We start from the raw sequence: 26,931 nt of genomic DNA on the forward strand, positions 1-26,931 counted from the left end.
TGAAATGATTTGGCAGACGGTTGGAAGGAGGAAACTGAAAACAGTCCTGTTTCCAGCGGACAGACTGTATGGGTAGGATGAATTAGAACGTGCATTACTAAAATTAATACACTAGCAATGCACACTGAGTCAACAGCTGGAGTATAAAGACACGAGAGAGAGAGAGAGACATATAGAGATATATATATATGAAGGTAAGTGGAACATTTGCTCATCTTAACAGACAAAGCCAAATCACATCAATAACCTAATGACTGAGACAAATTATGTTATCTATACCTTTGTAAAAATACATAAGCAACAATGCCCATCAGAGTGAAGTGTCACCAACAGGAGCTGGACAACAGTTGTGCGCACTTCCAGAGAAGGTGTGAAGGACGTAAGAAAATTACAGCACCAACTACTGTGTGGTTTGGTGTGCTGCACTAGGAGGCCTTTTTTGTTTCTGGACACCAACTAATAAAGGGGAAAAAAATGAGTCCTCTGAAAAAAATTAACCGCCCTAAATCAGAAATAACAGAGGAACCCTACAAAGAGAAAATGCACTGGAGGCAGAAAACATAAATGAACATTGCCAGGAAAACATGTCCTGTCCCACTGCTTGTGGAAACATAGACTGAAAGACTGTGCAAATGTTAGGTAGTGCGGATTGCTACGATCAGAATACCTGTGTTGTTTCAGCTGATGAATCATGAGAAGATTTTACACTTCACAAGAGAAAGAGAGATTTTGAACTTACTGATTAGCTACCAAGATATTTGCAATCGATAACACATGATCCAGAGAATATTCTTCCAAAGCATAACTTGCTCACAATGGTGGACAACACACAGTTGTGTTGCTGACTGTAGCTATGTCCACAGCAAGTAAGAATGTTAAAAAATTTTCTTTCCCACAGAAACTATTTGGAAGAAGAACAAAATGGTGTATTCACATAATCATCGTTCAAGACATCAGTATTAAAATCAGGTGACATTATTCAATACTATTATTTACTTACTTATCCTATGTTTCCAACAGAGCCTTGGCATAGCTGTAACTGCACTGTACTTTAAGACCCTAGTCACGCAAAGGCCACTGTGCCAGTCTGCTGTGGTGAAACTCTACCAGCTCCAAAGGCCATATACTCATTCCTCACCAGTGCTGGAGCCTGAGGAGCATCCCCATGAAAACACCAAAGCACGCACTTTAGTCTTGGAAACAATATTACTGCAGTCAAACATGTTTCCAGCTGAGTCTTTGCTTAGAGGGGTTTTAGCTGCAATCTACAGGCCAGTAGGTAAAATTCATGCCTGGATGATTGAGGTTCTTACACAGAAAAGATACTTCTACCAGGAAATATCAGCACTGCATATTGCCAAATGGTAGAAATAGCACATCTGTCCAACAAAATCAAAATCTGACACATTGTGCTTAACTATAGCCAGGGCCAACCACCACTGCAGTGAGCAAAGCAAGGTCTTGCTGCCACTTCAGAAACTCACCCTGCTCTCACCTTTCGGTTTAGGATTACTGTGGCACCTGTGCTCTGCATTAGCCCTCTGTATTGAGAGAAATTTCACCCCTATAGGAGAAGTTGTATGCATGAAGTGGAGCTTCCCACTACGCTCCCAAGGATTGCAGATAAGATCTCAGCCATGGGCAGGCTTCCTTTTCTTTTCAATCCTCTGTAAGAGGCATGGGTATCAGACACAAACAGGGTTTTGAAAATAAATTCCAATTGGGTTAAGAAATAAGCCATGCATAGGTCATCAAAATCAATAAAAAAATATTTCATCAATATTTTATATGCAAATGCATTTAATGCCCAGTGGAAAAAGATTTATTAGAAGGTGTGGTAAGCTTTGGATTGTTTTCTTTTTGTTTTAAGATGCACAGGAGTTGCTTTAATCGCAGTGGCACTGGTGTAACTTCTGGTAGCTCCCAAACAGCTACTGGAGGACATTTTCTCCCATTACTTTAATATGTGGCATAAATATACAAACGGACAGGGTTGAAAAATAGAAGGATCAAAAGACCAAAATTCCTGATTACCATGTGCTATCAAAACAACTGTGAAGTGCTAATTCAGTGATTTCATTTAGCCAGTATAAATATATTTTTTGTCATGTATTTAGTTTAAAAATAAGACCTCTTCTGTACTACTTCATACTCAAGAAAAACAATGATATATTAGACACATGTAAGTGTTCAGCCCTTGAATATCAGGTATCCTTAAAATGCTTGCCTTGGATGAATCATCTAAAGATCAGCAGACAAAAAAGGACAAAGGGCTACAGACTGCTCAAAATTACGAGCAGATTTGAAATTTCTGATAATGTCCCTGCATGACCCTGCTTGAAGAAATAATAATTCTTGGACACAATTGTAGTTCCATTGAAGCAACTGGCAAGACTCCTAGTGACTTCAAAGAGGATGGAATTCCACCAGTGCCCTGAAGAACACATAATGTAGGTCTTGTATGCAAACATGGTATACTTCCCTCCTGGCCAAAGGTTTTTTAAATCCTGAGATGCTATAGTGCTGATAAGGCACCTCCAGAAACTTGTGTAACTTGAGTACACAATCCTGTCAACCACTGGAAAATGGAAGCAGCCCAAAGAATCAGCCTGTTCATTTTGAGATAGAAATAGGAGAAAAAAAAAATCCCAGGAAGATATTTTTCAAAATCTTACGCAAGTAAATAGCCACTGACAAATTAGCTTTATAACCATGTACAGTAACGCTATAGTAGACAAGGCTTCTATGTGGTATCTGTTGCAATCAGAACTTGTGCATGCTTCTTAAGCTGAGGCTTTCCTTCCACAATAAACTAGAAATAAAACACATGATAAACCCACTCACTTTCTTGGCAACTACCTAACTTTTCCTTCTTCACCTAATTGTTACAAATCCTTTGGGAAACTTCCTTCTTGAGCTCTGTTTTGACCTGCTTATCAATGGAAGAAGAGGTAAGCGTGCACTCCGGGAAGCTCTGTGACATCCCAGGCACACGGTGACAATGGCTTCCCAGCGGTGGTGCGGAGATAGTGGGCTGGAAACAAGAAAATTTTGCTCAGGTATAAGCCATTAACAAGTGAAAAAATCCTGGCAGTCAGTGGTTCCAGCCTACTGTGGAGCAGCAGTCTGGCTTTGAGAAGACCAGCCCCTTGAGGGGATTAAAAATTGACAGTGATGACTTACCTTTGACTTTTCCTTCACTCTCTGGGAGAGCATCCCAGGATGCTGCTACAGAGGTTGGTTTCCCCTTTAGCGGCCAAACATCCAAATTTTCAGGTGCACTGGCAGGAGCTGTGAGAAGAGGCAGGTAAGAAAAGCTGACCTACATAGCATACACCTTTTGTTCCTTCTTCTCAGAGCAGAAATTCTTCTACAGCCATTTCAAAGATAAATGGGAAGAGCACACATGGCTCAGGTCCGTGCATGCCTGTATTACATGTCTCTATCAGTCTCCTGTGGTGAATTTTTATTCCTCACTTTTAGGAACAGGCTGTCTGCACGAGACTGCTTACTATGGCTTAGCTGGAATGATGTGGTAATTTGGGTTTTATGGACCACTTCCCTGTACCAAAGGGGCCCCACACCTTCTCCATGGTGGATGCAGGATTTAAATTTGCTGCCCACAGAGAGGGACAGCAGCCATGCTGCTGCTCCCAAAGGAAGGGGCACACACAGCTGCAGGGATCCCAGGTGCTGACCAGTCCCCCAGAAATACCCAAACCACCTCCTCCCAGCCTCATTGCACCACAAGAGCAGCCCTGGTGTGCTCTCCAGAGCACTGCTGCAGGGACGCAGGCAGCAGCATGAGGCTTTTCCCAGGTTCCCAACCTTCTGCTGCCTCAGGCAACCAGTTATTCTGGCTTTCCCTCAAGTCAGCTCTACTTCACAGCTCAAGCCCTAAGACTTGTGTTACCCTAAGGACCCTTTGAATACATACCTGCCTCTGGGGTCCGTTGGTAAACAGACACGCTCCATTTGCCTTCCTTTTCTCCCTCCAGGATTTGGACGGCAAACTCATACATGGTGTCTGGCACCAGATTCTCCACCAGCGCCCTCCGGTTGGACACCTGCTTGTAATCCCACCTTGCTGATTCCCCCTTTTCCCGATAGCGAACACTGTATTGCCTGAGATCAGAAACACAGGAAAATAAAAATTCACTTGTCAAAACCTAGTATTAGCAGAATCAGAAAGGGACAGGGCTGCTTTCCCCTCAGCTAGCCTGCTGGAGCTTACTGGGAAACCTACCAAACTGTAAACAACAAAGTAGCACCCCATCAAGACCCAGTGTCTTTTAAGCAAGTATTTGTGCCTTCTGCTAATGTCTGATTGCTTTCACCCCAGGGGACAGACTGCCCTTTCCAGCCTCTTACTCAAAACACCGACTGTCCCAAGGGGAAGCTGCAGGGCTTTCCAACCCGAGCCAGGCGCCCCATGCCACCACCTCCCTGCCCCATGGCTGTGAGCATGGCCGGACAGCTCGGAGCCCCTTGCTCCCAGAGCAGCACCAGCAGCTCAGTTCCCATGTGTCTGCCCAGATAACTGCTTCCACAAGGAAACTGAGAAAACTGGAACAGCTAAAATTACCACTTCTCCTGCTGTGCCCCTCGGGGTCTTTCAGCACTGGGTTACAGAGCTTTTTGGTGTTCCCAGGCTGAGCAGCATAATCCATGCTTTCAGACCTTTGGCTGTTTCCAGCCCATTTCTCTGTTTATTTTGGTCTCCAACTGCTGCAGCATGCTGCAAACTCTCCCACTCACAGAAGCCCCTGACCTGCTCAGCCTCAGCTGCAAGGTGTTTCTGGTGGGTCAGTAGATGCAGGGGGCACTGACAGGCATCTTTCCCATTGCAGCAATGCTTCCTTCCGCTGCCATATGGTCGTCTCAAAGTTGTAGTCTGTTCTGACAACCCAACTCAATGTCTCACCTCTGTGGGCTGTGCCCTGTCCCCCGCCCCTTCTTTCTTCATGCACACATGGGGATTTGCTGACTGTAGTGATATACCAGCATTTGAATAGCAAAATATCCCAGTTGGTGCTGACAACATTTCAGAAGGGATGTAAAAAGCTGTAGTCCAGCACTTACACAGACCTCTAAATACTAGAGACCAGGGCACTGGGAGGCAAGGAGGGTACATCACCCCACATCGGGTTTCAAACAGCTGCTCTGAAGCATCCCCTACCAGCCACTGTCATAGGTATGGATATGCAAATTTCTATGCCCTAAGCTAAATAATTCTCATAAGCAACTGTAATTAAATAAATGCAAAAGCAGTAAGTAGTGTGTTGGCAGCAGTTCACCTTCAGTATGCATTCTGAAAAGAAAACATGGCACAGGGGTAACTACCTATTTGCTGCAACCTTCTGTTTTTCATGCAGTGGGTCTGTCCAAGCAACAAGCACAGACTGAGAGGACATAACTCGAACGGTTATGTCTTGTGCCACCTCCACCTCTTCCTCCTCTGAAATGGCGAAACAAAATAGCGTATCATTAACAACATAGAGTTCTCATAAAAAACAGTAACTGTCCAACTGACAGTAAAATAGGCATGCAGCAGAGATGAATAACAAATACAGTAGTAGTGGAAAACCAAGTACATTGGTTACTGATGGTACTCCATGGAAGCATCATTTCTTCTGTTGGTTGTCTGCTTACCAGACCAGAGCACTACTATAGTCTACAGTCCTTCAATATTCTATCAGTCCCCAAACTGTCACTTACAGCAAATGTCTTATTAACGTATTGACATTCACAGTCTCTGGCAAACTCATTGCTAGAGCTGCCTGCAGAGCAGAAGTTTTAACTTATGAAAAAATTTGAGATTCTAAAATTTGTTTCATTTTGTAGGACAATAAAACCAGGGACTGTCAAAAATTCCTCACAAGAATTCCTGCATATTTTACATTTTTGAGTGCTTCAAAGAGGTTGTTTCAGTTCCGCTTTTCATTTTTTATGGTATATAAGGCAAAAATAATTTAAAATTTGAATGAAAAAACCAAAATCATTGAAGTGGGCTGTTTTGACATACCAGAATTTCTTTTGCAAGTAGTTTAAAAATTTACAAATTAAGTGAAACTAACTTGCTCTTTGAGGTTTTTCATTTTGATGATGCTCCTTTTTCTCTGTCCATCAGTTTTTCCAGTCTAGTCTATCTACCACGCCATGAAAGATTTATTACTCTTCCTGTTAGTGACCATTCCCAAGTCTCCCAAAGGCACAGAATGCACGAAGTGCAACCTTCCAGCCCAAGATTTACAGAAGAGTAACACTGGAAAAATATTGATGTGTCAGGAAAGACAAGGGGCCAGTAAAGTCTGGAGTATGATTTCATCCTCTAGGGACCTTACTGATGTATGACTGAAGTCCAGGGAAAGATTGCCCTTCTCTTCAGCAGGTGGCATGTTACACTGAAACCCAGCACTGCCCACACAGAAGGCAGGCAGCAGGAAAGCACATATCACTTCTTCCAATCAAGTTCTTAATGTAGAGGGTTCTCATAAAATTTCAGGTTTTCCAAGGCAAACAGTTACTACGCAAAAGTGGCTGAGAGGACCCATCTACTGCTCACAAGTGGCTTAGTGGACCTATTCACAAAGTTTTGCAATGGGAGCACCTGAAGAGAGAAAGTGAACATGAGAAATGGATGGTATCACCTCCACAGAGAAGGTGTGAGGTGGGATTTCAGTATATCATAGTTCTCAGTTCTGACAAGGGTGTTCTCCATCACCATCAAAATATCCAAACCACTCTGCCACCCCCACGATATTCTGATCACTGTGCAAGGGGATGACAAAGTGGTGCTGGCATGGAGATGACTCAGAATGCTTTTTAATCTTGGCAGCAGTATGTTCCAAAAGAAAGTGAAAACTTCTGCTGACCAGGTTTAGGCTTCTGGAAATCAACCCTTCAGAAAAGGGGGTGAAGATCTGACAAGAACGCATACCATTGTGGAGGTCCTAGCTTTGATTTAATCAAGTCTTCTCATGTGGTTATTGCAGTGGATAACATTTCCCAATAGCTAGAGAGGAGGACATTAAAAAAAACCAACAAACCAACAACAAAAAAAACCCAAAACCAAAGAACAAAACCAAACAAAACAAAACCCCCAAACCCAGAAACCCAACCAATCATGGTGCAGAGCTGTATCATTTTATTAACTTTGCTTGAATTAGAGAAGCAATTGGAGACACCTATCAAGCTCTAACAGAGAGAAAAACCTAACCGTTCCAGCAACAAAAGACTGCAGTCTAAAATCACAAAGCTATCTCACTGCATTCAAATGTCTCCATGAACTGACAGCAGATGTGAAAGAAACATACCTGTGATTTTTCTTTTAGTTAAGGATGACCTGTAGACAGGTTGGCTCCGTCCTTGGGAACTCCTTGATGGCAGCGAAACCACATGAACTGACTCAGAGGCTGTACATGCGGGGGGAAAAACACACTGTAACCTTTTTCACTGAAAAAAAGTTTTGCTCTTTTCTGGTTTATTCTCTTCTGAGATACAAAAGAAGAAGCTTATTTGAAAGTTAATTTACCTAGAGTCAAAGCACTTACATCAGAGGGTTCTATATGCATGCAGTAAGAACAGTAAATTTGGTATTTTAGAAACAGGAAAGCAAATTATTAACATGAAAAGACCATTACAGGAGTCCTATATTCTAGGATTGAGTTTTTCTCCTGATAAATTTATTATTTAAACATTTGTTCTCCTTCTTAAAAAAAACATATTATAAAAGTAATGAAAACAAGAAGCAGATGCTCCAAATCATGTTTCACAGTATTTCTCATCAAGATTAACTTAATTACTGAACTTCCACAAAGTCTGTGACAAGATTTCCATTGCTTTTTGTACTGCCTGGACAGGCTCTCAACCTGCAGAGCAGTGGTACAAGCTGGGCATCAGACAAGAGTGTTCCCTCTGTGAGCGGTGCACAGAAAGGTGAAAAGGTGAATACCACAGAAGGGATGAGAAGTAAGAGATTCCTTTTAGGAAAAGGGGGAGTAACTGATAAAGGTGACTGAGGAGTTCCCTCTCTTTGGAGAAACAGAGATAAAGATATGCATTTCATACAAAACCTGCAAAGCAGAAGGGGAAACTACATTGCAAAGCTAGGAATTGTGGCAGCTATGTGGAATTTTGCAATCATCACCCATTTTGTAACCCAAGACCAGACTACCTGTGGTACAGGCTTTCAGCCTACAGGAGAGATTTTGAGAGAAAGAAGCCTAACCTCGAGCAAACACACCCAAACAGTACAGGAGCAAAGTAAGACTCAGGAGTGCAGACCTAGTGCCCGCTCAGGCGAGAGGAGCTCAGGCAGCAGGACAGGGACAGGTCAGCCACAACACAGGCAGTGACACAAACAGAGCAAAGGGAAATGCTCAGCCTCTGGGGATATAAAACTGTTGCAAACCCCACTGACACCATTAGATGGGAATTCCTTCAAACCAAGGGCAGGTGATCTAGGGCACGAGTGCAAACCATCACAGCACAGCAGGCCAGCGAGCACAGAAGAGGCCAACCTGATGATCTCAAGAGCCCTTAGTGACCACGACCTCACGAAGGAACTGGAGAGAACATGGATGCATGAGTGTTAACACTCTAGTATGGGGCACATGAAACAGTTTTAATGGTAAGTATGGATAGATTTAATTAAAGCATTATTATTTTTCTCCACTGGCTTGAAATAACATATGGACACAAAGAATAAGAAGGGGACAAGAAACAACAGACTTTAAAGAGGTCCCACCACATGCAAGGAGAATCAGCTATGGCTCTTCTCCCCAGCCCCTCCCTCTGCTGTTAATATGAGTACTTGCACATGGTGTCTTTAACACAGCATCAAGTTCTGCTACACTTTCTACCCTGGTCATCCTATTTTTCTGTTAAGAACATGTTACAGAATGCAATTATAGTGAGCATTTTCATTTATAGAAAGAAGTAATTTTGATGGCTACAACATGTGATCTGTGATCACCTAGCGGCCACAGGGGATTACAGAAGTGTGCTAGACCAGCGAGTTGCTATCAGGGAAATCTGACTCACCTAGTTTTCTCGCTTCCTGGTTTTGTCGCTCCTGCAGCAGCGGAGCATAGCTCATCCTTCGGCTGCTCTCTCCATACCCACGCAGGTAACCTTGGGATCTGCTGCGTGGACCCCTGAAGCCTGCTCCATAAGGTGGCTTCCACCGAAAAGGTAACTTGCCATCTGGAGACTGGGCACGCATTCTCAGAGGTCTGTTTGGCATGTCCTTCTCTTCAAAAAATAAGCAAACACACACAAACCCCATCACAGTTATTATGAAGCACATGACATGTATAGCAGCCCAATATGTCTGTTGCAAGCACATCTATTAAATAACATGAGGATAAAGGGCATAATTTTATAGGCATCTATAGGCATAATTATAAAAATAATTTTGCTATAAAACCCAACCACAGTAACAAGTTTTCTAAGTGGGATATATAACACTCAATAGTGTCTTTTCCCAGGCTCTTCAGACAGACTGGTGCAAGACACCAACAGTGAAAACATATCGTAATACAAGGACTCCTGCCAGAAACTGGGGATGTCTCGTAGCTTTCCTGTTTAATCTTTTCCTTTAAAAAATAAAAATAAAAATCCCCTTTCTCTAATTCAGGCATACCAGTACATTAGTTTGTTGGCAAGTGCTAAAGGTCAGTGTAAAATGAAGCACAGAATAGTTTCACTACATTTAAACTTTCTTTTAGAACCAATCCACATTAAAAGCAGGTTCTTCCCTAAACCCATCATTAACGCTTCTGCTCTTGTATTTAACAGGTCTGTTCTGCACATGCTTCAACTCTTGACTTCCCAAGCTCCCATTATACAATCCCTTGAGCATCCAGCACTCTAACAGGTACCTTACACAAGTCATTCATTTTTACATTTGCTGGCAAGTTGGCAGTGTTCTTTTAAGAAGTGATACTGACGCAACAGATTACTCAAGCAACCAGTCTGGTTGCTCTGAATGGCATTTACAGTTTGTGTGGCATTCTCCATTGCATATGACCTGCCCTCTGCTACTGCACAGTCTGCAAGCAGAGCAGACAGAAGGAAGCAAGGTGCTGGTGGCACCAGACAAGACTGAGATCTCCCACACTTGTAGCAAATTTCGCCTCTCATCTTTTACATTTTGCACTCAAAGCAGGTCTCAGTCTCCTCTAGCAATGTCATGCCACCAAGCACAAGGTTGTGTGAACCTGCCAGCACAGAGGTTACACACTATATTCAAACCCTCTCACTCTCTGGCTAAGCCAGTCATTGCAATCACAGCAATGTCAAGGGAACAAGAGACTGGGACAGCAACAGCTGCCAGACACCTGGAAGGACAGTGAGAGGTTCTTTTCAGCACCAGTTCAGGAGCTCATATTTATTCAGGAAAGCACTTAAACTTGATACTTTAAGTATGTATTGATGTCTGCATGTCCTCATATACACCAAAAGCAGGTCCTTTCCCATTATTTCTGCTCAGTGACACCTTCTTTAACCAAACTGCTCACTGATCCTGATCTGCTGACAAGGTTGCATCTTCTGATGCAGTCCCAACAAGCATTCTTCTGTTAAATTACACTTTGGAAGGGATCACAGTGACTCTCAAAAGCTGTTTGCAGAGCTTCTCTTGAAATCCATATGAGAAATGCAATGTTTCAGTGCTGATGAGCTGTACAACATATGCAGAGAACCACACACTCCCAGGGAATTCTGCTTTTCTACTGAAACACTGGCCAGCAGCTCAGCACAGTAAATCTTGCCTTTTTATTTTGCCTACAGAGAGACAGACCATCAGTTTAATTACATGGACTTCACCAGCTTCTCTCTTCTGGCTGCTCTTCACCACCCCAGCAAAATGAAGCAGCTCTATACCAGATTAATCAGCCAATTAAGCTGGTTTTACAGACACCTTGTGCTGCCAGATCAGTGTATACTAGCTGGATCACAGCAGTAGATCTGGTTCTAAGTGTTTAACAAACAATAAATGCTTTTTGCTATACAATGAATATGGTTGCTTTCATAAGGCTCCATGACCACTTTCCAAGGAACATTCAGTCATGCACTCTATTAAAAAAAAACCACCTGCTCCCCATGGTTTCTTTTTCTTGCTCAACACAGATTTCAAAAGCCTATTAGTTGTTGATCTTGTAGACCAGGGGTCCTCAAACTTTTTAAACAGGGGGCCGGTGCGCGGATGAAGTGGCAGGAGGTCATCTGCGGCTGCTTGGTTTCCCCCCCCAACACCCGGCGGGGGTGTGTGTGTGTGTCTGTAAATACCGGGGGCCGGATTGAGGACCCTGGGGGGACTGTATCCAGCCTGCGGGCGGTAGTTTGAGGACCCCTGATGTAGACACACAGCCTTCATTCACAGCACCACCATGGAGAAATGAAAGAGGGCAAAATTCAAGCTGGATGGGACACCTGGAGGTTTCTTCTCAACTTCTTCCTCAAAGACAAACTATCTCCAACAGTGCATGAGGCCAGCCTTGGTTTTCCCTAACTCAGTCTTCAAAACCTCCCACGATGGACATCACACAGCCTCCCTGTGGACCTACTTCAGTGCTGCACCAGCTGCCCAGGGCAAAAGCTTTTATCACAGAATCATAGAATAGTTTAGATTGGAAAAGAACTTTAGTATCATCTAGTCCAACCATTAAGCTAGCACTGCCAAGTCCACTACTAAACCATGTCTCTAAATGCCACATCTACACAACTGATACTTCCAGGGACAGTGACTCAACCACTTCCCTGGGCAGCATGTTCCAATGCTTGGCAACCCTTCGGGTGAAGAAGTTTTTCCTAGTATCCAATCTGAATCTCCCCTGGCCCAACTTGAGGCCATTTCCTCTTTTGCTTGTTACTTGGGAGAAGAGACCGACACCCACTGCACTACAACGTCCTTTCAGGTAGTTGCAGAAAGCAAGAAGGTCCCCCCTGAGCCTCCTTTTCTCCAGGCTAAACACCCCCAGCTCCCTCAGCCGCTCCCCATCAGACTTGTGCTCCAGACCCTTCCCCAGCTCCGTTGCCCGTCTCTGGACACGCTCCAGCACCTCAGTGTCTGCCTTGCAGTGAGGGGCCCCCACCTGAACACAGGGTTCCAGGTGCGGCCTCACCGGTGCCGGGTACAGGGGGGCGATCACTGCCCTCGTCCTGCTGGTCACACTGCTTCTGATACATTTTCCTAATGTCCAGTCCAAACCTCCCAGACAGCAACTCGTGGCTGCTGCCCAGCATTACGGCATTACACACGGTGTGCCACCACCAAGAAGTGGCTTCCTTGCAGCCCCCAAGCAAGTAGCCACTGGCTGCTGTGCGATGCTGCCCTCTCCTCCCGTTTGTCAGACTGGGCCAGCCCCGCTGCTGCAGCCTCTCCTTGTAGCCCATGGGCCATAGGTAGCCACCACCTCCCCGGATCTCAGCATCTCTACACAGCAGCCCAGCCCTGGCCGGACGGGAGGAACGCCTCCCCCAGAGCAGCCAGCTCTCCCAGATCTGCGGCTGGCCAGCCGCGGTGCAAGCACACCCTTTGGGATTCCTCCCGATGGCCCATATGCCCACGGGCCCGGGGTGGCCAGGAGGGACAGTGAAGCCCATCAGCTCTGCTCCCCCAATCAAAGCCACAGCTTCCAACTGGAATTAAAATAGACAGTTGTAAGGGACAAAGGATACAAAAGGAACCAGCCCAGCCAGAAAGCCATATGGAAAGTATTCAAGCTAAAACAAATGTGGCTTTAGGCAAGGAGAAGTTGATCGACCCTGATGCTGAATGCAGGGGATTAGCTGAGATTTTAAACCCAGGGCTTTCTAAGGCTTCGATTACTTTCCTCACAGTAGCACTTCATATGAAGTTTGTGCCAGGCTTGACAGAAAGAGATTTCTCATTGAAAACAAAGAGCAGCGGGAGGAGCTGGCCCATCCTGCTGTAGCCCACAGCCCGGGAGCCACCAGCCTGGGCTGGGCTGAGGCTGAAGGCCCTGACCCCCACCACAGAGAGGAAGGAGAAGCTGGGCTCACGCCACCTCGTATGAGCACCCACAGGGCTGCTGTCCTGCCAGGCTCAGCTGCATCGTAAGGCCAGCACTCCCCAATCAGGGCATTTGCCACTCCTCAAGTGTCCCACGGGACAGCAAGTCACTGGCTCCTGCCATCACAGCCCCTGCACCTGGGCACGCTCCTGCCCTGGTCTCCTGCTCACATCTTGGCTCCAGGAAATAGACGGGACTCCCACAGGGAGGATACCCCTGGGGCTGTGGAGGCTGAGCAATGAGAAAAGCTCACTGTGTCCTAAGGACCAGAGTCTGGTCCTGCTGACCAGGCTCATTCATCTTCAAAAAAACCAAAAACATTGTACCAAACAAGCTACGCTCATCAGGGAAGGGGTGGGAGGAGGAACACATAAATCCCATGCATCATTTAAGTTATTCAATTCCCAAAGTAGACCCTTTTTGTGGGGACACTGAACTGTCCAGGAACAACAGTCTTGAATAGCTCACAGCTAACAAGAAAAGAATTGGATGATGCTGTCAGCACAGGTCAAGCAGTAGGAGGACACATCCCATCACCTCCCTACATCACTAGGATCCCCTTCACTGCATATCTAGGTGCTGGATGTGAACCTGGAGATTGCAAGATCTGAAACTGCTCACGAGACTACAAAGTGGATTTTTTTGCCGTGCTGGGCTAAAGAAAGCAAAACCTTTTGAAAAATCAAGGTATCATTTCAACCCTAGACCAAGCGAGACAAGAAAAGGTCCAAGAAAAGGGGTGTGGAAAGGAGAAGTTGAAACAGGGAAGATCAAAGTCAGTGAAAGAGCTACTATAATATTAAAGGTGACAACATGGGAATAGGAACACACAAGGAAATCTCATACAGACAGGGAAGAAACTTAGTACTGAAACTGAGAAAAGGCTAACAGTCAAATAGCATAGGTGGAAATGAGGGACGGATTAGAGACAGCTGGATGCTGTGGCTTCATCCACCTTCAACAGGACCTTGCACATATCCTTCAGCTCTCTCCAAACAGATTAATGCAACAATAAAAATTGCCCCATTTAAGATCAAATATCCACTAGAAATGCAAGTACACCAATCTCAGCAACAGTGGTGCAGAGATCTGTAAATAAAACCTCATCCCCACAGAGGGGGAGTGATGCAAGAATTGGCAGATTTACCAACAGGAGGACCAAGCACAAACAGAAACCTCAGTATCTTGTTCATGACCTGGCATAACACATCCCCATGTCACAGGATGGATACATTGCACTGCTGTTCACTCCCAGCATCCATACCACAGCTCCATCCAGGCCAGCTGAGTCCAACTCAGATAAATGGGCATCCAGGTATGTCCCAGGACACCAATGGGTTTTAGGGTCCCTGAGCAGTAGGGAACATTTCCACCACTTCCCTGGAGTGCAGTCTGATCCTGCCAGGCATCTCTCCCTACCTTGTGCGATGGTCTAAACATAGGCAGTTTGCCTGAATCCTCTGCAGAAGATGGCCCTAACAGGTCCCAAGATAAGATTTTGGGTAAGCATGAAAGCTGCACAGCTGATAGTTACTATAGTGCCTGTGGCTTCTCCTATCAGAGACAGTAGATATGACCTTTATGAAAGCATACAGCACGGCAGCTGTCTGTTCCCTGTTTAACACCTACTCTGGCACACCAGGAACTCAGCTGGATTTCAGCAAACTGGATGAAGTCCCAAATCAGAAGCAATGAAAAAGCTAAGCCTTCAGATGCATCCACTCCCAATCCCTTTTTTCCCAATAAATTTTGGGAACAGCTACCAAGTGGTTGATTGAAATGAAGGTTGATTCTTCCCCATCTCCCCACTATTTACTGCTGTAAATATTACTTCTTTTTTTTTTTCACTTTTGGTTCTAAAACTGATTTAACGGTTCTCTGGACCTTTGCTCTGGCCAAACAAAATCAAGTGGTAAACATCTTCAGACCTCATCTGAAGAGCTACCTGCAATTAAAATAAAACAAAATTCTTTTCTATGTTCTGGAAAATGAGAAAGAGTCACTCCCTTGTGCTTTCTTCAGCTTAGAAATCCAACATTACCTACAGCTACAAGAATTTGTATATATTATCTTGGCCCCCCAAATGCAGGGCTGATTAAAGCCTCGGTATTGACTTTTTGCAGCTGAAACGTACACTAATGTTGCCAAAGTTTCAGGACCGTGGGAGAACATTTTACAAATGATGTAAGGAGAGAGCATGAGGTCTAAGCTGAGGGTAAAACATCCTCTAAACAACCACACAAGGAGGCAACTTGCACTTGCCAAATCACAGATTCTTCAGAGTGCCTCATCAATTATCTAGCAAAGGAAAACACAAAATAGCTCCAGAAGAAAAGGGAAGTACTGACCCCTAGTATATAGCATAACTGCGGGTAAAAATATCCCAAGCAACATAAACCTATTAATACATAAGTGCATAAAGTATTTGAAATATGAGGTCACAAAAAATTAAGCATGTCAATTTACCACCACAAGTCTAGATACAAAATCTCTGCTTTTGCCCTCTCTGGTCAGCAAAAACTTTTCTACATTTTCCTTCTGTGTGCCGTTACTTCAGTACTGGAAAACTGGACCTATAAAACACATTCCGCTGCAGAGAGAACACATACTTGGCAGTCTGTATACAACATTCATATAGTCGATAAAAATCTACGAACCTCTCTTTTCACTTCAGGCAGAAGTCTGGGAGGCTAAGCACAGTGACCCAGCCATGGGCAAAGTCACAGCTTGAAGAGAGAAGCTGTAGCTGCTTAAAGAGAATGAACTCATCAGAAAGTGATGAACTGCCTTCAACAGAAAAGGCCAAAAATGTCAGCTGGCAAATGAAATCCTGCCATGGGCAACCTGACCAAAAATCATCATAGTCTACACTGCAACAGCAAACTGGTGGGATTTTTTGCTCCCCTCCCACCCACCCCCCTTTTTTTTTTCAGGGGGTGTGTGTGTTCTGGGTTTTTTTATTATTTTCATTTTTAAAAATAAGTTCTAAGCATCAAATGCGACTGATTGACTCTACCCTGGATTTGAGGCTACTGTTGCTTTACCAGACAAAACAGAATGGAAGATAAATAAAATGTGCCAAACTGCTCAGTTCATTCACCCTCCTGAAAGAGGAGATCCTTGTCTTAAGAAGCCCTTAACTGCTCTCGAAGCACAACCAATTGTCCTCTGAGATCATAACCTTGCACCACTGTCAATCTGCAATACAGTTTCAGAGCTGAGCAACTGGGTTTACGAACACACTGCAGCATCCCTCCCAAAACCCAACACTAGGGCTAGAAAAGTACCTCAGACAGCTGTGGTTCCTAGATATTCCTTTAGGATGTAACACTCTTGTATACCATGCACTCCCATAAGTGTCCAAGCCCTACCACCATCAAGATATCAGCTGTACTTGTAGCAAAAAATGATAGTGAACAAGTGAACAGAAAAAAAAAGAGGCACTACATTTTGATTCTTCAGCTGGCAACTCTAAAATTAATTCCATTTGTGAGGTAAGACCCTTTGTAAAACATCCACACTCCTAAAACCTACTGTGTCAGCCTCTGCTAAAGGCAACTGCTTAAGTGGTGACACTCAAATCTATAGCATGTGGCAAACAGATCCTAGGGCACCTCTATAATTGCCATTGTTCAACTTGTGAAATTGAGACAGGCCAGGGGTGCAGCAAGACTAAGGGACACCAGCCCCACAGGAGGCACCACGGAAGCCAGGGAGGAAAAGCTCCACACTCAGGAGGCAGTGTTCAGGCACGGTCTGTATCATGGCCAGCCTTTCATCAGGAAAAAGTGTATTGCATTCAAAAATACTTTGCAACGTGATCATGCATCCCTTCTTTATGCCTGCAAAGGGTGTTGTTTTCCACATGGTCTTCTACCATCTTCCAGCAGGTAAATCACTTTGTGCATTGGCTTTAAGGATTGGGACAATTCCGATACATCATTTTATTTGTTCACCTAATTTGAAATAGATTACAAATCAGGGTGTATTTGAAAACGGAGAAAGTAGAGCTTTACTAGCAGAGCGAGGCATCTAAAGCTCTGTAGTCCTTTGTCAACTCCAGGCTTTCGGTTGTTATTCATGAACAGGAAAAGAAAAATGGCATTTTACCATAACTGAGAGGCACAAGAGAAAGAGAATACCCCACCTTTCTCATCCAGCAGTGCACACACGGTGGCTGCTTTGCTCCTTGCCTTCACATACTCTCACCGTTACACATCTCCATACAGCTATATGAAAGTCACATCAGCAGATAAGTAAAGAAGAAAGAGGACAGACAGAATACTACAGGAAGATACTTGTTTTCCACCCCAAAATTGATGCACCGTGTCACTTTGGCAGAGAATTACTGGGTATTAATTTTTTTTCAAGCTGACAGTTTGATCCAAGCTCCGTTGAGAAAATAGGAGCAATTCCACCAGTTTCAATGAGGGCTGGATTGGGGCCATCCTGAGAAGAGTTCACTCTGCAAAGATATTTCCTGCGGTCAGTGAGCCAGCTTAAACAGTGCTGATGTGGCCCTCTGAACCAAGAAGTGCTGACTGCTCCAACTCCAGAAGACTCTGGGCTCAATGATTTACTTCAGACCAGCCATGGCACAAGCATAGCACTGGGGCTACTGTGGATCTTTGTAGCATTGCAGCAGGTAATGTGTAAAAGCATAAGTATACTATCAGAGAAAGCAGGACTGAAATGGGAGAACAAATCCAGCCTCAGGCTTACCGGGTTGGTAGGTCCCCTCGCATTTTAAAATGCACCATCAACCTTGCCCCTACGTGAGCTAACCAACTTGTTTAATGCCACTAATTTATACACCCAGCATCAGATCTTCTCCTGAAAATAAGCCAATCAGTTAAAGCAGTGGAGGCAAACACATAAATCCTTTGTTTCTCACAGAAAAAAAAAGTAATCGCTCAGCACATTTCCCCACACTTCTGCTTGGCACAGAAACTGGGGACTGGAACACTTCAGTTTCTGCAAAGCACAATGGAAAGCGCGCCATAATTCACCGGTTTCTGGCCAGGAGTTTTGGGCAGGGGACCAGTATCCAAGGGTAATGTCTGATTTAAGCAAAGCGATTCATTATACATCTGTAGAGGAGTTACCTGGCATCCGGAGGACATTCTTTAAATTGACAGCATCAACAGAAGTTTCCAGCTCCCTTTGAAAAGCCCTCTGAATGCTACGCACAGTAGGACTAGGGCATTTTCCAAACTCAACAACGTGTTTCTACACCATTAATGCATGTATTATGAATTAAAAACAACCGAGTTATTGAAGGCTTCGCGTTCTCCCACTGACGACCATGCACAGGTTTTCTTCTGCATCAGCACCCTTTGAAGGGAGCCCACCAAGCCTGGGCTACTCTCCTTTCTCATACCTGCTGCCTTTGGACACTTCCCAATACGAGCTTCTCCAGTGACGAAAGCACATAGATGTAAAAACTCCCAGCAACCCCAAAGGGGCTATGAGAGCACACCACAGCTGTGGCCCTGGTCTGCAAGCATCCATCCAGGGTGTTGTCCAACACCTGCCTCTTCACTGAGTTGGAAGAAAGGCGGCACTGGAGTGACATCAGCTTTGCAGCCCAGGCTCCTTGCAGGGACAGAGCAGGCAAAACCAGTTGGCAAATGTGCAGGGTTGCCCTGACCATGGCTGACCTCACCATCTCTATAGGGGCAGGAGGACAAAGGGGCCACAACCAGCTTGTTTCAAAATACTTTCCATCACAGATCCCCTTCTCACACCCTGACCCTGGTCATTACCTCCATTCACCCCATGCATGGCAAAGCAATCATGTTCAAAGTCAAAACTAGTCTGTGACCTCCTTGGTAAGCTTCACATCTCCATTGTCAAACACATGCCCTGAAACAAGATGTTTTCTTACCTCAGTAAGCTTGGAGAACAAGGCAGAAGGCCTGTGAGCAGCACGGCTCTGTGGGATGCCACATCTGTACAGACAACAGTTTCATCCCTGCCTTTCCCAACACATCCAAAATGATAAATGGACATACTTTTACTATGATAGTATCTACCAGCAAAAATAATTCTAAATACTATTCCAGACCATGAAAAAGAGCCTGGTAGTTGGTCCATAAATCACGATAACAATTTAACATTTACCCGCAACTGATTTTTTACTTAACCAACCAACCACACCAACTGGCTTCCATGAGCTCAGCTGCAGAAACAGTGATGGGCTGTTCCCTCTAATGCAGACAGAGGACTTGACGTTCCCAGCCTCTCTGGGACAGACTTCAGCACCGCTGTGGGGACAAGACTCCAATTTTAACTTGGAGTTGCCTAAACTTCTATTGTTGAAGGCTTTTTAACACTAACATTTGTGAAAAATAAGATATGATAATAAAGACATACTAGTAATATGCATATACTTGCAAGCTTAACATTTTCCTATAGTTACATATACATGGATATATAACACAGATATATGACTCACAGATGAAATTTAGAACAGACAACACACATTGGAAAAATCAAGAAAAGGCACCATAAAGAATCAAACATCAAATGGAGAACACCACACAAAGATTTCAAGACAAGGATCTGGTGGCTGTAGCTGCTCACAGATTAACCAAAATAACAATGCGATGTTGTTGAAAAAAATCAATATAATCCTGTCTGGATCAGTTGGAGATTATTCTACTCTACTGTGCAGTGAAAACTCATTGCTGTTAGAACTGTGTCCTATAGGCAGATTTATCAGGTTTGTGGCGTAAGGTTTTGGTAGTTGGTGGGGCTACAGGGGGGGCTTCTGTAAGAACCTGCCAGAAGCTTCCCCTGTGTCCGATGGAGCCCACGCCAGCCAAGCTCCAAGATGGACCAGCCAATGTCCAAGGCTGAGTCCGTGTGTGTGTGTCTGTGTGTCTGTGCATGTGTGTGTGTGTAAAACCCACAACATCTCCAGGAGAAAGGAGTGAGCAAATGTGAGACCCTGCAGACATGCAGGTCAGTGGAGAAGGAGGAGCGGGAGGGGCTCCAGGCCCGGAGCAGGGGTTCCCCCCCAGCCCGCGGTGAAGCCCAGGCTGAGGCAGGCTGTCCCCTCAGCCCCGGGAGCCCACGGTGGAGCAGATCCCCCCCGCAGCCCGTGGGGACCCCACGCCGGAGCAGGGGGATGCCCGCAGGAGGCTGTGACCCCGTGGGCAGCCCGCGCTGGAGCCGGCTCCTGGCAGGGCCTGTGGCCCCGCGGAGGGGTGAGCCCAGGCCGGGGCAGGGCTGCTGGCCGGGCTGTGACCCCGCGGGGACCCGCGCTGGGGCAGGTCATGGGGGACCGTCTCCGTGGGAGGGACCCCGGGCTGGAGCAGGGCAGGGTGTGAGGAGCCTCCCCCTGAGGGGGCAGGAGCGGCAGGGACAGCGTGTGGGGGACTGACCCCAGCCCCATGCCAGTGTCCCTGCACTGCTGGGGGAGCAGGGAGAGAAACCGCCAGGGAAGCTCAGACCGGGAAGAAGGGAGGCAGGGGGGAGAGGTGGTTTTAAGGTTTGGGTTTATTTATCCTACTCTGATTTGATTGGCAATAAATTAAAGTAATTTCCCTGAGTAGAGTCTGTTTTGCCTGTGACAGTAATTGCTGAGTGATCTCTCCCTGCTCTGCCTCAGCCCCTGAGCCTTTCTCTATATCTTCCCTCCCCTGCCCAGCTGAGGAGGGCAGTGACAGAGCAGCTTTGGTGGGCACCTGGTGTCCAGCCAGGGTCAACCCACCACACCAGTCCCTATGTTTTAAGACATATACAGGCCCACTGACTACAGTCAAGAGGAGAATTATAAAGACAGTAAGAGATCTAGAAAACATTATCTCAGAGCAAGAAAAAAGGAGAAGTATCACCAACACCTGGGGACTGAGGCACTACTAGAAGTGTAATGCTAAATGGATACTTGAGTTCCCAGGAGGAGCACTGGCAAAATCTTTGCAAACACCTCCTACTGAATCCACATATTTTTTGAGGAGTTACCAGCGGTCCTCTGCTCTATATAACACACCCAATTCCTCAGATCTCCCAGGCAATTCAGTGTATTCAGGAAATTACAAAAATATCTTTCCCTTTCAACTGCTCATGTTTTGATTTCATTTTAATATACCAACAATAAGTTCCACAGATACCCTATGTGTTGTATAAAACCCTAAGTCTTCTCATGGGTTCCAAAAATACAATTTTCCAATAAAAAGAGTTGGTCCTCTCCTTTGTGTTGTAGAGGGGTAGTTAAACACAAATTATTTAGTTATGCCCTTTACCATATCTGCTATTGGTGACTCTAAGCCTCTTCATTTATTTCCTCGGTAATTTTTGGAGAGATTTGCCCTTTTTCCTATGGAAATTCTCTGCTTAAAGACTATAGCCTTCCAGGCTTACTGAAGATGGTCTGTATCTCAAGCTGAACATGATTATCTCATAATTAACAACTAGTGCCTCTCTGAGCTATAAGAACCAAGCCGGATTCAAACGGACAAGCACAGAAGAGTCACATTGCTTTTCCATACTATGCCCTACAGGGACCTGGAACTGACTTATACACAGTGACAGAGAAGTCACTTCTTTCCATTGATTTATTGGGTTTTAATTGTCTGTCTGTTCTCCCTGAAGACTACACCCTTGGTAACTTGCTTCCAATCATGATGTTGCTCATCTAACTCTGCTCGTGTATTTATACAGCCAAAAACTTTAAACTGCAAGAAGAAATCAGTGACCATGTTGCTCATCAGGTAGGTACGGGCACTACAAAGAACACCAGCATCAAAACAATGAAGTGTGCAGCAACACGAGAGGCAGAGACAACAGGTATTCAGTTTGCACATTCCTTGGCAGGATGTCCTCCTCTTGTCTGTCACCATGAGGACAGAGCTGACCTCTAAACCTGCTGCTGTGTAGATCTGACTGGTTGGCTTGAACTGTCACTGCAGGAGATGGAAAAGCTTAATTTGTATCAGTGTGGCTATCTGGAGCATATCTCTTGGGAAGGGCTTGTCAGCCAAGATTCCCAGACAAACCCAACAATGTACCAAGCACAGAAACACAGGGATGGATTAAAGCCCACCTTCAGATACCTGCGGAATGACAACTACAAAAGGCATTGATAAGCTTTCACAAACAGCCAGCATGACAAAGGGATAAAAACATGACAGTCAGCAGGAGAGAACTGAGACTCGGTAAGCTGTGCTTTGCTGCATGCATAAACCAAGCAACAAAAAATTCATGGAAACAGTTCCTCCACCTGGCCCCAGAGTAGTAACATCAAAACCCATCCTGTTCTGAGCAATACTGTTACAATTTTTAAAAAAGGAAAGCTTTCCCTTTCCACACCCCTCTTGAGATGCTGCAGAGAGGTATGCCTTAAGAAAAGCCCCTTTGCTTTACTTTACGTAATTCTGTCACTACAGTGTGTACTTTTCACTTGTGGTCATCACTTGGAGACTGACATCTGTCTCACAAGCACTTAAAAATATCCCTCACTGCATGCATTTGAGTTCTTTGACTCAAGACTTTATCCAAAGCTCTTTGGTGCACTCCCAGCTGAAACCTTGGTACCACCCTCTGCCTCCAGCTTATTCGAAATCTATTCTCGCTCTGGAGGGAGGGGCATCGAGTCATTGCTCCTTCAGGTCCACCAAGACAACAAAAAAGCCACTCTGACAGTCCAGAAGAATTGAGCAGGAGGGTTGTGAGCTCTCCTGGCTGCACAGCTCTGGCCCCTGGGGCTCCTTGCTACCACCCACACAAAGTGCACAGCCTGGGCTCCAAAACACATGGTTTACATCAGGCCACTGTTTCAGTTTCTGGAGACCTACAGCCCACTGTTCAACTGAGCAGCTACTTCTGAGAGAATAAAACATGAACCCATTCCAGCACCAGACTCCTGAAAACCTCCAAGCGTAAGGCGAGGTGGAGATGGACGGATATTGCATAGACTCTAAAATCAGGTATGGTATGTAGAGCTGTAACCCTTCTAGAGTAAAATCTTCAATTGCTAAGAGAAAATGGAGCGACATTCAGTGAAGAATGTACTTTGTATGTCATAAAAACTTTAATTATTCTCCACTCCCTAATAAGAAAAAATAGAAAGAGCTGAACATTTGGCAGACCCATTTCGGAAGTGTTTTTTAAACCACTACTTCAAAAGCAGTATTGGAAAGTGGCTTTTAAACCTGCCACTCAAACTACCCCTTTTTCTAGATACATCTCCTCCACCTGGCTGTCTAATACTAACTCACATTGGTACTACTCTGCTTTTCTTGCTAGAACTGCTCTTTCTGATTTTCCTTTGGGATTCTCTTCAATGCATCTTTCAAGGTCCTGATATTACTAGCTCGCTGACATTTGAAGTATTTAAAGTTCATCTGGCAAAAATGATTTTTTGCTGGTGTATTGTGCCCTTTGACACGGCTCAACTGTATTAGCCAGACGTACTGACAAAATGACTGACAATGTAAGGATTTGTCTTTCCATGCAGGAGAGAGCCACAACTCTGACTACAGCTGTTCCTCGAGAGTCCAGTGAACAGTCACAGTATGAGAGCACAGCTGGATTAGGTGGCACCACCAGCAGAATGAGGCTTACAGCCTTTAAGCTTTTGATAACAAGTAAATGTCAAATCTGTAATATTTGAGTGAGTTTCAAATGTATATGCAGGTATCCTTTTAATGCTTGTCTACTGACTTTAACCTTTTCTGGGCTTAAAAATGGATGTTTATAGCAGAGCCAACCTATTTCTTTTACACAGTCCACACGACAAAGAGGAATAGCATGAGCTGTCAACAGGCCTGATAAAGCCATTGATCCCAGCCCATTCCTTCACACACATCCCTTCAGTCCCTGGTCTTCCAGAAGGAGGGAGTATTAGTGCTTCTCCCCCGTGACACACCTAATGTCTCCCAGTGCTGATACCACACTGCCAGGCAGGATTCCTGGCTGTCTTAGCTGGCGGCTACCATGACGCTCAGACCTTCCCAGTGGGCAAGAAATTCACATTCCTTGGCGTCAGTGGATATTCAATTGCAGGAATAGCACAAATCAACTTACAACATCTTAAACCCTGTTTCTGAGATAAATCAGAGCCTAAGGGTGCTTAAAGTGGTGCAGTCTGAATTTAATCTGACTGCAATCACAAACATGACAAAAGCACGGGATAAAGTTAAATGAACTTGTTTTCCTCTAGACAATCTTTGTATAGGCTGTTCTTTAGCCCAAGTCAGAAGTTCAGTGACAGGAAGGAAACCTGCCTGAGAAAATCAGAATGTGAACCCAGCACCGAGCAACTCATGCCATGGCAAGACATTGTCTGGAACAAAACACACCCCTTCAAAGCTTATGCCTTTCCATGCTCTGTTAATGACTGTAGCCTCTACATTATTTTCACGTCCAATTTGTTCTTGTTTTCATATTCACATTCCTTATTTACTCAAAAGTGAGGTAATTTCTGTGTTTCTGACAGTCTAAAATGAAGCATACCATACCTCAAAACCATGTCAGAAAAGCAAAGAGCAAACATAACATTGCCACAAAGCTAACAGACCTATAGTTTTGGTTAGCCTCCTCTTTAAAATCAGGGTCACCTGACTCATAGTACTTTTTAATGCATATTTTGCTGTCAAATCAAGTATTGAAAATAAATTGTCCATTGAAGAGAAGAGATGGACACCACAGAGGAGAACTCCACCATACAGTGCTGAATACCTGGAAGCCACGTCACTCCTGGGACATCCCTGACTTCCACCTGCATGTGTACATCATCTTTATGTGCTTCTCACGGCCGCCTCTACGAAGCCTGGGGTCTTTAACTGCATTGGCCCTGGATGCACAGTTTAACAGTTGTTAGAGCAGCCCACTGGTATAACAAGAGGCATCACTTCCTTGAGTGGAGAGAAAGTGACTTTAAGCGCACTTCACATTGCGCTCTCTGAGTGCAAGAGAAGGCAGGAGAAGAAATGATCCCATGAGAGATTCCCAGGGCAGCAGGATCCCCCTGAGAAACTCCATGGCTCCTCAGGGCAGACCCAAGGGCACACACACACAAGCGTATCTGCCTGTGTGGGCAGGATCTGCCACTGGTGCCCAGAGCAAACACATGGGTTTCAAAGGGCCCTTCCTCTGCAAGGCCCTGCAAAGCAGGGCTCCCCTTTGCTCCCCACTGCTCCAGTCTGCTGCTTGTGCCCCAAACAGTTCAAAGGCTGACAGGGGTGTGGGGCTACTGGAGGTGCCCCTTGGACCCCAGGCAGGATTTTGGCTGCACAACCTGTGATGAGCAGCAACACTCTCATTCTCCTCTAACAACCTGGCAATTTTGTCCATGACAAGAGCAGAAGGTGGCACAAAGGTAACACAAAGCTTGCACCAGGATGGGTATTATCCTTCTCGTAAAATATACTGACTTCCACACCAAGTGCTGCCACTTCTGAGCCATAATGTCTATATGTTTTTCTGTGAGAAAGAGTTGACCCCTGGTACAAATGCACATGGTAAAGTCCATCATGGCAGTAGGAAGAAATGACATCATCTGCTAGCACTGCTCCATTTATCTGAAATTTCTGATGGTTTCATGAAAACATGGAACAAGACAAAAAATTTGCTCAGACTGACTTAATCTCAGTGGTTTTCTCATATTCTGTGAAGCTGCCACGGAGGGAAAGCTTTAGAGATTTGCACACAAAGGAACATATGCAGATCTTGCTTTAAGTTGAAGATGAAACCGGCACTTCACCTGCAGCTGATGGCCAGACAGGTATGGCTAGATAGGAAGGGTGACCCATCTGTGCAGGATCACAAGTCCATGGATGCCCTTCTCTCCAGCACTGACACCAGCATAGAGTTTGCACGATGCCACTCTGTCCAGTCTGGACTTGGGACCTGAGTCTGGGAGTCACTACATTGCAGCCTACCCACACATACTCTCACCCCTGTACAGATGGCTTGCAGGTAAGCCAGCCTATTCTCCTCTAGGTGGGCCTCAAAGGATGCCTGCAGGCAAGGTAGTAAAAAAAGAGAGAGTATTGTTTCTAGGCTGTCACGCATCCCCTCCACCACAGCCCCCCTCCAAGCATCCCAGCAGCCAGAGCTAGCTTTGAAGTGGGTTGGCAGGGGACATGAGTCACAGCCAGAGCATGCACTCCTGTGAGCCAACCTCTGTCCTGCTTCCTGCAGGTACAGCCATAGATCTGCAAGAATGAAAACACACCTACTAAAACTGCACTGCTCATTAGGAGGCTAACTAAACCGTGGCAGCACCTTTATGCTGTGCACCTGGATTACTTCTCATGAACCTAAATCTTCACTCCATTGCTTTGCTTTCATGTTAGTGCAATCTCGTTAAAATCAGTGGCACGTTACAGAGGCAGTCAAGTGAAGAATGAGGCCCTGCTCCTTCAAAGGCTGAAGAAAATGTAATTATCCTGATGAGAGATAGGGACTAGGCTTATGGAAAGTCACAGCAGGGAGCACAGCTCTCTTTCTGCACCAGCTTTCACTACAGCCTCATGGTTACCCGCATCCATAAAGCACAAAGCTTTATATGCTTAGTTCATATTATTCACTTTATATGTGAAATGCATTTCTAATTAAATACTCCTATTCAAACACCTAATTTGCTTCCAAAACTTGTTCAGCTCTTGGCTGCTGGGATGTTTTATGGCAGATCCTCCAAGCAGGAGACAAATGCTAACCTTCTCCATTGATTTGGGGTCTTGGGTTGGCGGGGGGAACTGACAACTGCCAGCCACCTTCCCATTTACATCCCCACTCTACAGAGCCTCTGAAAAACCCATTCACCTTGAGCACTTTAACACCCACCAAGTGGATTACATCAGTCATTTGCGGAAACAGCAACAAGTGTTAACCAAGCCACAAGAAGCCAAAAACTCATGGCTTCAACTCTTCTTCAGATACC

At 45.1% G+C, this 26,931-nt stretch overlaps 1 protein-coding gene across 1 annotated transcript in view; it reads right to left on the reverse strand.

Moving 5' to 3' along the window:
- Positions 1-26,931, reverse strand: part of FNDC1 (fibronectin type III domain containing 1) — a 77,428-nt gene that overhangs the window by 37,946 nt on the left and 12,551 nt on the right. The window contains exons 2-6 of the mRNA XM_056344288.1: positions 9,046-9,255; positions 7,317-7,415; positions 5,344-5,458; positions 3,938-4,125; positions 3,184-3,291 (exon numbers count right to left, since the gene is read on the reverse strand). Coding sequence (XP_056200263.1) covers positions 3,184-3,291; positions 3,938-4,125; positions 5,344-5,458; positions 7,317-7,415; positions 9,046-9,255 — 720 coding nt within the window. The remainder of the gene's footprint in view (positions 1-3,183; positions 3,292-3,937; positions 4,126-5,343; positions 5,459-7,316; positions 7,416-9,045; positions 9,256-26,931) is intronic.

The sequence above is a fragment of the Falco biarmicus genome, chromosome 6 (assembly GCF_023638135.1).
Source record: "Falco biarmicus isolate bFalBia1 chromosome 6, bFalBia1.pri, whole genome shotgun sequence".
In the NCBI taxonomy this organism is placed as follows: Eukaryota; Metazoa; Chordata; class Aves; order Falconiformes; family Falconidae; genus Falco; species Falco biarmicus.